The sequence below is a fragment of the Harpia harpyja genome, chromosome 9 (genome assembly GCF_026419915.1).
Source record: "Harpia harpyja isolate bHarHar1 chromosome 9, bHarHar1 primary haplotype, whole genome shotgun sequence".
Lineage (NCBI taxonomy): Eukaryota > Metazoa > Chordata > Aves > Accipitriformes > Accipitridae > Harpia > Harpia harpyja.
In genome coordinates this window covers 17,284,736-17,298,901 of record NC_068948.1, presented here as the reverse complement: position 1 = coordinate 17,298,901, position 14,166 = coordinate 17,284,736, and the positions used below count along the sequence as shown (strand labels likewise).

Below are 14,166 nucleotides of genomic sequence, written 5' to 3'. Positions count from 1 at the left end.
GTATTACAAGCAGTAACAGCTCCACAATGGGTACCTCAGCTGTAACAACCTCTCTACCTCACATAGGGGATCTGACAACATTAGGCAACTTTTCAGTGATAAATAGTAATGTAATAATTGAAAACCTTCAGAGTACTAAAGTGGCAGTAGCACAGTTCTCACAGGAAGCGAGATGTAATGGTGCATCGAACAGTAAGCTTGCTGTACCTGCCTTGATGGAGCAACTGTTGGCTTTACAGCAGCAGCAGATCCATCAGTTGCAACTGATTGAACAAATTCGTCACCAAATATTATTGTTGGCTTCCCAAAATACAGACATGCCAACATCTTCTAGCCCTTCTCAAGGTACTTTACGAACATCTGCCAACCCCTTGTCCACATTAAGTTCCCATTTATCCCAGCAGCTGGCTGCAGCAGCTGGATTAGCACAAAGCCTTGCTAGTCAATCTGCCAGCATCAGTGGTGTGAAACAGCTACCCCCTATACAGCTACCTCAGAGCAACCCTGGCAACACTCTAATTCCATCCAGTAGTGGCTCTTCTCCAAATATTAACATATTGGCAGCAGCAGTTACAACACCGTCCTCAGAAAAAGTGGCTTCGAGTATTGGTGGCTCACAGCTCAGCAACCCACCAGTATCAGCATCATCTTCACCAGCTTTTGCAATAAGCAGTTTATTAAGTCCTGCATCTAATCCACTTCTACCTCAGCCCACCCCTAGTAACTCTGTTTTCTCCAGTCCCTTGTCCAATATTGGAACACCTGCAGAGGATTTAAACTCCTTGACTGTCTTGGCACAGCAAAGAAAAAGCAAGCCACCAAACGTAACTGCTTTTGAAGCAAAAAGTAATTCAGATGAGGCATTCTTTAAGCATAAATGCAGGTTCTGTGCTAAAGTGTTTGGGAGTGACAGTGCCTTGCAGATTCATTTACGTTCTCACACTGGCGAGAGGCCATTTAAATGCAACATATGTGGAAATAGGTTCTCCACAAAGGGAAACTTAAAAGTCCACTTTCAGCGTCATAAAGAAAAATACCCTCATATTCAAATGAATCCATACCCGGTGCCAGAGCATTTGGACAATATTCCTACAAGCACGGGTATTCCTTACGGGATGTCTATACCGCCAGAGAAACCTGTCACGAGCTGGCTGGACAGCAAGCCGGTCCTCTCCACCCTGACGACTTCTGTTGGACTGCCACTCCCACCAACGATCCCAAGCTTGACCCCATTCATCAAAACTGAGGAGCCTCAGCCGATTCCCATTAGCCATCCTTCCACTAGCCCTCCCTGCTCTGTCAAGAGTGACTCGGGAACAGCTGATCCCACATCAAAAATTTCCAATGGACTTTCTGATGAGGTAGAGGCTGGCACTTTGCCTACCTCAAATGGCAAAATGGAAGAAAACTCTCAAAACGCAAGCGCCATCACTAACATGAGCAGCTCTGTGAGCTCACCGGCAGCAGACTCAGGCTCCAGCGGTGTCGCCACTTTTACAAATCCACTGATGCCTCTCATGTCAGAGCAATTTAAGGCAAAGTTTCCATTTGGAGGACTATTGGATTCAACGCCAGCATCTGAAACGTCAAAATTGCAGCAACTGGTAGAAAACATTGACAAAAAGGCAACCGATCCTAATGAGTGTATCATTTGCCACCGAGTTCTCAGTTGCCAGAGTGCACTGAAAATGCATTATCGCACACATACTGGTGAGAGGCCGTTTAAATGTAAAATCTGTGGTCGCGCTTTCACTACTAAAGGCAACTTAAAGACTCATTACAGTGTCCACCGTGCCATGCCTCCGCTGAGAGTGCAACATTCATGCCCGATCTGCCAGAAAAAATTCACCAATGCTGTTGTGCTACAGCAGCATATCCGAATGCATATGGGAGGGCAGATCCCCAACACTCCAGTGACGGAAAACTATCCTGAGTCAATGGAATCAGATACGGGATCTTTTGATGATAAGAATTTTGATGATATAGACAACTTCTCAGATGAGAACATGGAAGACTGTCCTGACAGCAGCGTGCCAGACACACCTAAATCTGCGGATGCATCACAAGACAGCTTGTCTTCTTCCCCTTTGCCCCTGGAAATGTCAAGTATTGCTGCTTTGGAAAATCAGATGAAGATGATCAATGCGGGACTTGCTGAACAACTTCAGGCAAGCTTAAAGTCAGTTGAAAATGGGTCAGTGGAAGGGGACGTTTTGACTAACGATTCGTCATCTGTCGGTGGTGATATGGAAAGCCAAAGTGCTGGAAGCCCTGCTGTCTCAGAGTCTACCTCTTCCATGCAGGCCTTGTCCCCATCCAACAGCACTAATGATTACCACAAGTCCCCAAGTATTGAAGAGAAACCAGCAAGAGCTTTACCAAGTGAGTTTGCCAACGGTTTGTCTCCAACCCCTGCTAACAGTGGTGCTTTGGACTTGACATCTAGTAACACTGATAAAATGATTAAAGAAGAGTCTCTGAGTATGCTCTTTCCTTTCAGAGATAGAGGTAAATTTAAAAACACCGCATGTGACATTTGTGGCAAAACATTTGCTTGTCAGAGTGCCTTGGACATTCATTACAGAAGTCATACCAAAGAGAGACCATTTATTTGCACAGTTTGCAATCGTGGCTTTTCCACAAAGGGTAATTTGAAGCAGCATATGTTGACACATCAAATGCGAGATCTACCATCACAACTTTTTGAGCCCAATTCCAGTATAGGCCCTAATCAGAATTCTTCGGTTATGCCTGCTAATTCACTGTCATCGCTCATAAAGACTGAGGTTAATGGCTTTGTGCACAGCTCTCCTCAGGATAGCAAAGAAGCACCCTCTGGTCTAGTTGCTTCAGGGCCGCTGTCCTCCTCTGCTACATCCCCTGTCCTGCTCCCTGCTCTCCCCAGAAGAACCCCCAAACAGCACTACTGCAACACGTGTGGGAAAACATTTTCTTCCTCCAGTGCTCTGCAGATCCACGAAAGGACGCACACTGGTGAGAAACCTTTTGCCTGCACTATATGTGGAAGAGCATTCACAACAAAAGGCAATCTGAAGGTACTTTTTCCTCTTGCTGTTCTTAGGTTTCATTTTCTCCTTGCAGGGGGGTTTTAATTTTTTACATCTGTTAATGTTGCAAGCAGTGGTACCTTTGGGTATCTGTGGTGTGACAAATGGTGTGTTTAGTCAGCTCTGGTAGACCTAGATGGCCTCTTCTTGAGTGCTCATGTTGGCAGCCGATCCGAAGCGTGATTTTTGGTTTTGATGCTTAATTAAAATTCATCTACCAGCAAAGACTGTCTATGTAGAGTGTGAAACGGAACAGCCAAATGATGTTAAGGAGTCTTAATTAACAGAGACATGTTTTGTAACTCACACACCTCTTTAAGAATTGAAAGGCTCTTGAATGTGCTGTTCTTCATAACTATCATGTAAGATGATGGTGTTTAAAAAAACTATTAACATAATTCTGGAACTAATGGGCATTACTTTGATTATATAACTAACATTTCCTACTGATATGTGTTTGAAAAAGCAAATACACTTAAGTTTTAGAACACCAGTTGAGCACTTTACTGTGTACATTTTTCTGTTGACAGAGTATTTCTCTAGAGGTTGCTGCCAGTAATGCGAGATGAATAATTACTTTCAGGCCATTCTGTCTATACACGAGGCTCTCTGATGAGCAATCAGTAAAGGATACTTTCTGCCTGTCTGAAAAGGACGTTTATAGGGTAAAGGGTGTCAAATACAATACTTACCATTGCAATGAAAGTGGACATAGCAATTCTAACCCTGAAAGCAGCTATCTGCAATTGACAGAATAAAGTGAAGTCATTATAAACTAAATACATATAATAAAAAAAAGACTAACAAGCAATGCATTGTTCAGCAGGAAGACAGGGTATTCTGGGTAATGGTGATGGGCTAATCCAGAAGAAGTTTATTTATTATTCCAGATGGGAAATGGAGCCCTGTACCAGCTACCTTTAGTGCCGTTCATTATGTAACAAGGCTGGACATGTTCAAGGACTGCTGCCTTCTCTGTGATCAAAATAAGTTTGAAATCCCTGTCAACCCCTATTTTTTGTTTGTTTGTTTCTTCCTTTCTTTCTTTTCAGGTTCACATGGGCACTCACATGTGGAACAGTACTCCTGCAAGACGAGGCAGACGACTTTCTGTAGATGGCCCCATGACATTTCTAGGAGGCAATCCTGTGAAGTTCCCAGAAATGTTTCAGAAGGATTTGGCTGCACGGTCGGGGAATGGAGACCCCTCCAGCTTCTGGAACCAGTACGCGGCAGCACTCTCCAACGGCTTGGCCATGAAGACCAACGAGATCTCTGTCATCCAGAATGGTGGCATCCCTCCGGCACCAGGGGGCCTGGGCAATGGTGGCAGCTCTCCCATCAGTGGCTTGACGGGAAGCCTGGAGAAGCTCCAGAATTCAGAACCCAACGCACCTCTAGCTGGTCTGGAGAAAATGGCAAGCAATGAAAATGGGACAAGCTTCCGTTTCACGCGTTTCGTGGAAGACAACAAAGAAATTGTAACAAATTAGGAAAAACTCCATAAATAACATTCCTGCAAATAGTGCAACCTAGGGTTGCTTTTTTCAAGCTGCAGGCTACGACATTACAAAGACTTCTTTTGTACCGTGTTCTACTTCTAGAGTTCTAAGAGAGCTTATTTATTAGTGATATAACCTTGCTTTGCAAACAAATGCAAGCATTAACTTTGGTCTCCTGTATTTTGAACTAAATACTAATCGACTAGAGTGCTGTAAACTTGCTGTAACATTTATGGCAGTTGCAAGTCTGTTCCGCTAGGTGATCTTATTCTGGCATTAACTTATTTTCTATATCCAGTTTAACATGAACTCTGGTATTGATGCGATGCCTCAGTGATACAATAGATCTTTAACAAAAATCTGTATATAAATGTACACTTTGATCCTGCTGGAAATTTTATCAGCAAACACATTGTTTAATTTTTCCAAACAGAATTAAGAAAAGGACTGAAAGAATATAGACTGAACAGTGTGGGTCCTTTACACAGCTCAGTTTTTGATTTTTATTATAAAATTAAAACTGCTTTAATTTTTGTAGGTTTAACATTTTCCGTTTTGAACTGTTATTTGTATTGTGCTTTTTACTTGAGTCGTCTTAAATGTTAATACATTTCTGTACAGTAATAAGCACGCGGATTATTAGAGAAGATACTGAAGTGTTGTTTTGGTAGTTGAAACTGAGACGTAACATTTTGCCTTGTAGGTATATTCATTATAGAAAATGTGCTGGACTTTCACAATGCTGCTAAGTATGGCATCTTGAACAACTTCCATGGACAACTGTAGATGCTCCTGTACATACAATAAGACATCACTTTCATTAAAATGTACATATGTTCCTTACAAGACCAAGCCCTACTCCTTGACCAAGGGAACAAGTATAGTGTTTGTTTATTTTGTATTAGGTATTGGGGGGGGGGGGAGGGGGGCAGGGGGAACCTTGGACTGTTACATGCACTTTCTCGGAAAGTTGAAAGGAAAAGAGGTCCAGTTTCTTTAACATTTAATACTTACTAACAGCAGAGATACTGTAATTTTACTCGAGTAATCAAATACATTTTTGCAACAGATAAAATTCACTGTCTCTGTGTTTTTAAAGTGTACCTGTATTTAGTAATCACTTTGTATTATTTAGCCTTTCCTTGGTTAACATGAACTGTCCAGGTTGTATGTGTGTGTTTATATTTGTAAGTATGGGTATACATATATGTATTGCATATTAATTGCTAGTATATTTTTCATACCCCCCAATAGTGGGAAATTTCTCCTTAACTATTCAACTCCTCCTCATAAAATTGTAGATATTTTGGCATTTTTAATTTCTTTATAAAAAAAATGCTGCTAGCAAAGACCTTATTGAGCCTAGGTAAGTTTCCTTTGAAGGAAATAATTTATCACATTTAAGGCTTGATTTGGTTCAAATGCTTTATATTTGATATTAATTTTATTCTATGAGATTGTATGTTTGTGGCATGCTTACGCTGCTATATCTGTGTTAAGATGTCCACTTGCAAGCCTCCATATATTATATGGGATTTATAACTTGATTGTAAAAAAAAAAGAAAAAAAAATTGCTTTGGCCTTGCACATGATTTGGCTTCCCTGATGCACCTACAATGATCATTAACCTTAATGGGAGTTTGGGGAAACAGAATTCAGCCCAATATTTTCACCCAGTAGAGTTTTATCTCCTCACATTATTATTTATGAAAAATAAATCAGTTTGGCTGCCTTCAAAGAACCAAACAGAAATAACCAGTTTTATGCTCATGTGAATATATATATTTTTTACAATTCCAAAATTTAGGCATTTTGTGTTATAGGAATTTTTTTCATATCAGCGTGGGTGGAGTTGCTTGCCTTTTTAAACAAGAAGTAATCACTTTGCTCTTCCCCCTAGTAGTTTGAGTTGTAAATTGGGCATCATAGAGGATTTAACACTGAAAAGCTGGGGTGGGAAGTACTTGAGGACTTTTACCCTTCATATGATTATGAATCCTTAGTAAAATATTAACGCTGTAGTCTGAATACCTCTTGGACTTCATGTCTTTAGAACTTTTTCTTGTTCGAATGTGATGATTCATCTGGTACATGATACATATTTTTGTTAACATGTAAGTTGTACACTAGAGCCAGCTGGCTTGTCAATGTGAATATTTAAGAATTTCAAGTCACTTTTTGGTCTCGGAAAAAGGTAAATTAAACGTATTTTGATGGTTTTATCAATGAAATACTAACTAATTCTGCTGTTAAACTGAGTTTAGATTTGAGCGACAGAAAAGCAAGGAAGGGTTAGCAGACACCAGTGCTCTGGGAGGGTTTCCTTTACGCAGCTTGAGTTTCATTAATGGCTTTAACTCCGGCCCTCGGAACCTCTCCTCACGTTAAAGCGAAGTCTTTGGGTGCCGAGGACCTTTCAGCCCCACTAGGGAACGGGCAGAGGCCCGTCCCGGCCGGGGGCAGTCGGGCCCCGCAATCGCGAGCCTCCGCGGGCAGCCGGCTCCCGGACGCTCCCTGCCGCTGGGTAACGTAGGCACTTCCAGAAAAAAAAGAAAGAAAAAAAAAAGTGAGCCATTTTCTTTGTGGTATCTTAGGGTCCGGGGGTACCCCCCGGTCTCCGCGGCTGCTGGGTGCCCTGCTCCCTCAGGCGGAGCCCGCCCGCCCCGCGAGCGCACCCCTGGGCTCGCTGCCCGGGCGTTGTGGGGTGGGGCGCCGGCAGCTCGCGCGCTCGGGCGACCGTTAGGCGCGAGCGTTGGGGGCGGCTGAGGTAAACTTCCCCGCCCCGCTGAGGGGGTGCCGGGCGAAGCGGGCACCGGGGAGGGGGCGCGGCGCGGGTCGCCCCGCTGCCCGAGGGGCTGCATTTCCTCGCCCAAGGTCAGGTGTGCCCTCCCTCCCCCCCGCGAGGGGCGAGAGACCCTTTTCTCCTCCAGCCTTTCGGAAGCGTTTCCCTGACGCTGCGGGGAACCCGCCCCGGCGACGGGGGCTGCGGCGGACGAGGCTCCTCGGGACACTCTGTCTCCCGGCCGCCTGCCTGATGGCAGCGATCGAGCCCGGCTGGGCGAGGGTTCCCCTGACAAGCCGGTGCGCTGCGCTGCCCTGGCCTGCCGGGTTGTTGCTGCTGTTTCACTTTGCGCTTCCCTCGCTACCGTCTGCGAAGGTGGGTGCTGGGGGGGAAGGAATCAACTGTTGCCGTGTCCCGTGCCTCCCGCTGCGCCGGGCTTGGCGGAGGGTGCGTAGGCTGTTATCCCCGCGCCGCAGAGGGGCTTCTCGTTCCCTTTCTCCTGCCGCCCCCGAACGGAGCTGCGGTCCGGCCCGCTGCGGAAGCCGGGGCCGTCCCCCGAGGGTGCTGAGGCCGTGCCCCGCGGGGTGCGGGGTCAGGGTCGGCTCGGGGCTCCCCGCCCCGTCAGGCGGGGCGCCCGGCCGGCCGACTGCGAGCTGCCGGAGGAGGGAGGGAGGGAGGAGGGGGATAATTTGCTCTGGAAATGCGGAATGTTAAATTTCCCGTTACTTGACACCAGACCGTGGGGACCGGGGGAAGTTACCTCTCCCCAGAGCTGTCCTCTGGCAAGCGCACAAAGGTGCCCGCGTCGCCTCGCAGCTGGGCGCCGCGCTACCTCGCTGCAATTACCCAGCGCAGGATTTCCTATTCACAGACATTGAATTAATCCTTATTCAAGAATAGATTTTTTTTTTTCTTTACAGTTTTGTTCGCGCGGCCGCATTTTTCTCATTAGCAACAAAGTTTTCTTCCCCTGCTTCCCGCCCATCACAATTTTATCATCCGTTAAAATAAAGCACAGTGGGGTGTTTTTTTTTTTCTTCTTCTTCTAAGCACCAACGATCGTTCAGCGCATTCATTTAATCAGCCCGAGTAATTTTCTTCACCCAGAAACAGACGTGATGTATTTAAAAATTGGGCTAATAGCGTGCCAAACTTCCCCGCTTGGGAGTAGTCCGCGGCGGAGCGGCCGGAGGCGTCCGGCCCCTGCCGGCTGGACAAACCGCGGGGCTGCCCCTCCCGCCGGGCATTTTTGCTAGCAGGCGGCCCGTGAATTTGGGGGTTTCCCCGAGTACCGTAGGGAGGAGAGAAAGCGAGGACGTGGCGGCGACTGAGAAAGAGAGGGGCTGGAGGCGCGCCGTTCGCCTGGCCGCCGAGAAGGGCGCGCAGCTCGCCCGCGGTGTCCCGGCCGCGGAGCAGCCTGGCGGGTGGTCACTTCACTTTCATGGGGCAAACTGGGGAGATGTAGCGGGACGGACAGAAGGAAAGGCTGAAAAGGGCTAATCAAAAGGACCCACTATACCAGCAGAGTGGAGAGAGAGGAGTCAGGGCAGCACATCGGATGGGCAGGAACGAGGTTTCTTTATTGACGAGGCAGGAGTGAAAGGGAAGGGGAGCAGCAAATTGCCTGGCTTATTTAGCGTGCTGATGACGACCGAATCCTAAGTCCTTTTCTCAGGGAAAAGCCAGATGAGTTTCGGTGTTTCTTCCTATGTTGGGCTGTGGTTTAAGATTTAGGGACAGGTTGCAAGCCCTCCCTGCTGCAACGGTCAACAAATCTCTCCAACCCTGCTTTGGAAAGCGTATTTACTGACCATCGAAATACAACAGTTGCTGCTTGGTTTGACCTTTTCTTTGGGGCATACTTCCTGCTTTTGGGAGTCCTGAAGTCACAGGCTACCTGGTTGCGTGTTTGCAAGAGGCCAGTTTTACTTGGCAGGAGGAGGTGTGACTTTGTAGTGTGACAGTTCTTTTTTTGCTCTCTCCCTGCCAGTCTTCAGTACTGCTCAGGTTTTATCTCTGGGCTTTTTTTAATCGAAATAACGTTTTCCTATTGGGTTTTCTTCTCTCATGAATATGAGTTGATGGAAGTTAAAATAATGTTTTGCAAATAAGTGGGTACAGTTATTTATATAAGCTGGAAGCAGTGTGTCTCTTAACTACTGAGTTGAAATATAATGACTTAAAGATTCACATATAATACAGTCTCTTGTATAAATACCTCCCTGTAGACAAAAAGTTAAGGAGGAGTGGAGGCTTGGAAATACTAATCTTAATAGAAAAGAACAGGAATAATTGGGAAATATGCAACTTCAGCTGAGAACAGAGTTACTGACATCTGGGTTTATGTTCAGTTTCCCGATTTGATCTTTCTGGTTTTTACATTCAGGTTATAGTTAATATCAGAATGGCTACCCCGAGCCAGTCCCTCTGTCGCTACTGGCAGTGGCCTAGCAGATGCCTGGAAGATGGTGAGCGCATGGCGATTCCTCCTTGGGAAAATCTCCTTGTTGCAGGGACAACCATACAGGGAGGCCACATGCTGTAGTTGGAATATTTTACAGGTAAGTGAGGTGTAAGCATGGCAGTGACTAAAATTAAGTTTCTGGCTCAAATTATATTATAGTTTTTGTCCTACCACGAGTCTCTTTCTTTGGTTTCCGTTTTATCTTCTGTTTTTCTTCAGACACGTATTTTTGAATCCACAGTCTGAATTTCTTAAGAGGCAAAATCTCTCAATGATATGGGAAGAGGAACAATAGAGTGAGAACAGGAGAGCAGGAAAGAGGAATTTTCTTTAGTGCTCAAGTCTGTCTAGCACTGAGGGAGGGGGTGAATAACATGCACTTGAGGGTTAAAGACATTCTCTGCAATGCTCTGCATGGTGGGTGGGGCCAGCATCTTGTATGCAGCTGACTGAGCATATGGTATACCTGTGAGAATGGCCTACTGGAGAGTTGTAGAGTAAGGAAGTGATGTCATCTTCCTTTTTATAGCAGTTAAGTAATTAACCCAAATTGTAGGCTCTTCTTAACTTTCAGAAGTTATTGTCATTTTTGGAAAGCAGTTTAAATTCAGGCTAGATGGGGACCAAAAACATGTCCATGCCCATGTTAGACTTTGTAACCACTGCTAATAAGGAAGGTCCTCACTGGAATGATCAGCCCTGAAACTTCTGGTGTCATTTCATTTCAAAAGAAAGAAGTCTCTCCGTGTTAGCAGACATTCACATCATTTGCACAGACAGCTCTCTTGACCAGGGCAGTGCTGAAGTACAAAGTCCATTTTCATCATTTAAAGGTCTTAAAAATGCAGCATCACAATGTCAGGTGGGTGTAGCAGAAGCCCTGCAGCACCTGGCATCAGGTGGTGCAACATGAGCACTGTTTAGAATTGAATATGGAAAGCAAAAAATGGAGTGGTCTGGCACACTATCACGTATTTAACCCCACCGGTCACTACTTTCTTTCTTTTCCCCATCTTTTCTATGAAAAATAATTTCAAAGCAGAGCCAGTGAGACTAACCACATGAATAATGTTAAGATTTTTTTCAAAACAGTGCCTGTTTTGAAAATAAGCTTCCTTTAGCAGTGAATAATTCTAAATTGCTTTCCTTTCATCAGGATTTTAAAATGTCAGTTAATACATAGTGAAGCTAACGTTTGTTTCATATGTACAATAACTAAGTGGATGATCATGTTCAATGCTAAATGTGCATTCATATGAACTACCTTTCTGTTGGTTAGAGGATCCAGAGAATAACAGATTAGAGAGAGACAGAACAAATTTCAAAGGTTTATATGTCTGTTTACTTGTCTAGGCTGAATGAAGAGTCCTCTCAGCAACTTGTGTCAGAGCTGCTGATGAGAATGAGGCTGTTTGTGATGGTTAGATCACTAGTTAGCTCAGTTGTGGGGATCCCTTAATACCAGCATAGACCCCTGGTGCTGATACACGTAAACTAATTTAACCCCCTGCTTAAGTCAGCTCAACTTATTTTGGCTTCTAACACTGATGAATGTCTGAGCGCTGCACAGACAATTTCTATAACAGTGTCTGTGGCAGTTTAAGTTGTTACTGGCTTTCCCTTTCAGTCCAGATGTTTATTTCTGTCCACTGAGATTTCCTGCCCCTCCATATTTGAATGGGTGGAATAGATTGCGTAAGCACTCTTTATTCATATCACTGCAAAGACAGAGTGATTTCTTATTTGCTGAATAAGACTTTAAGATAGGGAAGTGTCCAAAATGTACGAGGCAGGTTCACAAAGCTTAAGGAGATCATCTTACGAAAGGAGGTTGAGCCTATGTATCTGTGAGTCAGGCAGAAAAGAATTCACAAACCTACAGCTTGTTTGAGCCAGAATTTCATGAGACGTTACCTTCCAAACCAAGCCTCCTAAAGGGTCAACTGTCTACAAAATAGGCTTAGCTTAAAATGCCACTGAAGCCATTTTTAAGATAGTATGTCTAACTTTGCACTGAAGTGGCAGGAGAACACTCCATAATTTGTCCTGTTGTGATGGAGCATAGCAGTAACAGCTTAAAAACACCAAGGCTATTACTTCAGCAGTCTCCTTACTGACATTAGATAGTCGCCTGGAGTCACTTTTCTTGCTTGACCTATACAAAAAAAGTAGACTGGGCTCCTGTGTTGTCTCCTGGATTTGAAGATGTTATTAAACCAATTCTCTCTTTCCAAAGCTGTATGCATTCATGCTGGCATCCTCAATAAAGCTGGGACACAAACAAAAAGTCACAATAGCATTCAATGCACTTAAACTTGGAGGAAATGAAAATCAATATTTGTCACATGGAGGGAAAAGGTAAAATGGGCTGAGGAAAAATGTCCGGCTTTCTTAAAAGCCATTAGTGAAAATGAAAAGTTGACAGCAATACTGAAATTTAATTCCTGCATCAGTGCTGTTTGAACACACGGTTTTGCTGCTGTTGTTTTCACCCTCTGTCTACTGATGCACACACTAGCTTGATGCACGCATATTCCTTTATTGTTAGTGCTGTTGAAGGGAATTTATTACATTTTAATTGTGCATGGTTTGGAACCTTGGAGACTTATGTAGAGGTTTTGCTTGTGGTTAAAGCGTGAAGGGCCGATTTAGGAAATGGAAGTTTCATCCCCAGCTCTGGGTGCATGTAACCTTGGGCAAATTGCTTCAGTCTCTTGATGCGTTTTGTAAAATTATGCTAACAATAATTCCTTACCTTTAATTTTTGTTTATGTTGGATATTTAGATAGGAAACTGTTCAGATTAGTCTTTTGCAATGTGTCTATAGCATATATGGCTACTCTTTTGGAATATAAATGGTTTTAAAATATCCAATACAAAACAGCTATTTTGAATTTCAGCATCTGCCAGAACACCTGGAAGTGCTCTGCTGATACCTCAGTACAACATTTGCCACTTATCAGATGAAGTTTAAAAGTTAATGCCATGTTATATGTGTTTACGTTTTTACTGTATTTGTAAGAATAAATCATCTGTTTTTGCAAAAGGTCTCCAGAGATACTGTATTTTTGCTGAACTATTGGATGTAGCCACAGTCTTTTAAAATTTTCCATGTAGACAAAATGTCCCTTTCTGAGGCACAGTACAAGGAAATAGTAATTGCATTTGCTGCCTTGCAGACAAGTGCCTGTAGTTGATTTCCAATTTCAGTGGTATTTATCACAGATAACTTTCAGCCTGGACTGCAGCTAATAAGTTCTCTTTATATATTCCCCATATATGAAAAAAAATGGTAAAACAAAGTATGTGGAATTGTAAAGGTCATATTTAATCAGAAATAAAATGCTGGATGAAGTACAGTATGACAGTTTAGGGTCAGACTTGTTGCCTTAGTGACTTCCTGGTTTCTTTTAGGACAGTGTGTGAGGTAGGAAGGAAGATGTGAAAGCGCTTGTGCCCGTGTGGTGTAGTGGAGAGTGCACTGAAATAAAGTGTGCAAATTGGAGTCCTCTGCAGCTGTTATTTTTGCTGCAAGTCTGTGTAATACTTCCTGACGCTCTTTCTTTTCTCCCAGAGAGTATATATCTCCATGTACTATATAAAATTATGAGCAGCAAGCACAGTAATACATCCATGTGTTGAAATGCAGCTATAGATATGTCCATTGTCTGCTCTACTGTTGAACACTAGCAATGATGATAAAGACAGGAAATATTTTTGGATCCTCTGAGAGATTTTCTCTGTTTGACCACTTTGCTCTTTATAACCCTATATATGGCAGTGACAGTCTTTGCTTTTGAAAGGGTAACTCTGAGTTTTGAAACACTGGCCATGTGTGATACAAGTCAGCAAGTTACGCTTACGTTTAGATGTTCTTTCCCTGACTGTCTTGCGGAGAAACAGAATGGAGTGAGTTTCATTTCATCAGGAGTCTGAAGTAACTGTCAATTAAAGCCTGAAGTCCTGACTTTATCTGCTAATCATCTTGAAGGCTTTCTTTTTATCTGAAAATTAGATATTGACAACAGTAACAACAATAAGAACAGGAGAAATGAAGAACATGGGCAGTAATTTCCACCCCACCCACCCCCCTCTGTTACAACTTGGCCTAAATTTCAAGCTTGTTCAATGCCTTATTTTGCTAATTCAATTTATATAATGCTCAATTTAAACCATCTCAAAGAATCACAATTTTTAGAAAATGCTACTCTGTCTGAAAATCGGGCTTTTAAAACATGTTGACACAAAGTCACTTAAAATCATGGCCCAAATCCCATGACAGTGGACAGTTACAAGCTGACATCCTAGACAAACACACCAAGATCATCCTAACGCCTGCCCTGTCTGGCC

General features: G+C 43.7%; 1 protein-coding gene and 1 long non-coding RNA gene across 5 annotated transcripts in view; both read left to right on the top strand.

The window, feature by feature from the left end:
• The window catches only part of SALL1 (spalt like transcription factor 1), a 23,415-nt gene extending 17,770 nt beyond the window's left edge, over nucleotides 1–5,645 (top strand). For all 4 annotated transcript variants that reach the window (XM_052796949.1, XM_052796948.1, XM_052796947.1 and 1 more), the window contains 2 exons: nucleotides 1–3,056; nucleotides 4,121–5,645. The exon at nucleotides 1–3,056 is cut by the window's left edge and continues 357 nt beyond it. In XM_052796949.1, the coding sequence (XP_052652909.1) occupies nucleotides 1–3,056; nucleotides 4,121–4,561 (3,497 nt within the window). In that variant the 3' untranslated portion in view covers nucleotides 4,562–5,645. The remainder of the gene's footprint in view (nucleotides 3,057–4,120) is intronic.
• Nucleotides 5,646–7,402: 1,757 nt separating this feature from the next.
• LOC128146121 (uncharacterized) overlaps nucleotides 7,403–14,166 on the top strand; it is a 121,545-nt gene continuing 114,781 nt past the window's right edge. The window contains exons 1-2 of the long non-coding RNA XR_008236683.1: nucleotides 7,403–7,727; nucleotides 9,739–9,913. This is a non-coding gene — a long non-coding RNA (uncharacterized LOC128146121). The remainder of the gene's footprint in view (nucleotides 7,728–9,738; nucleotides 9,914–14,166) is intronic.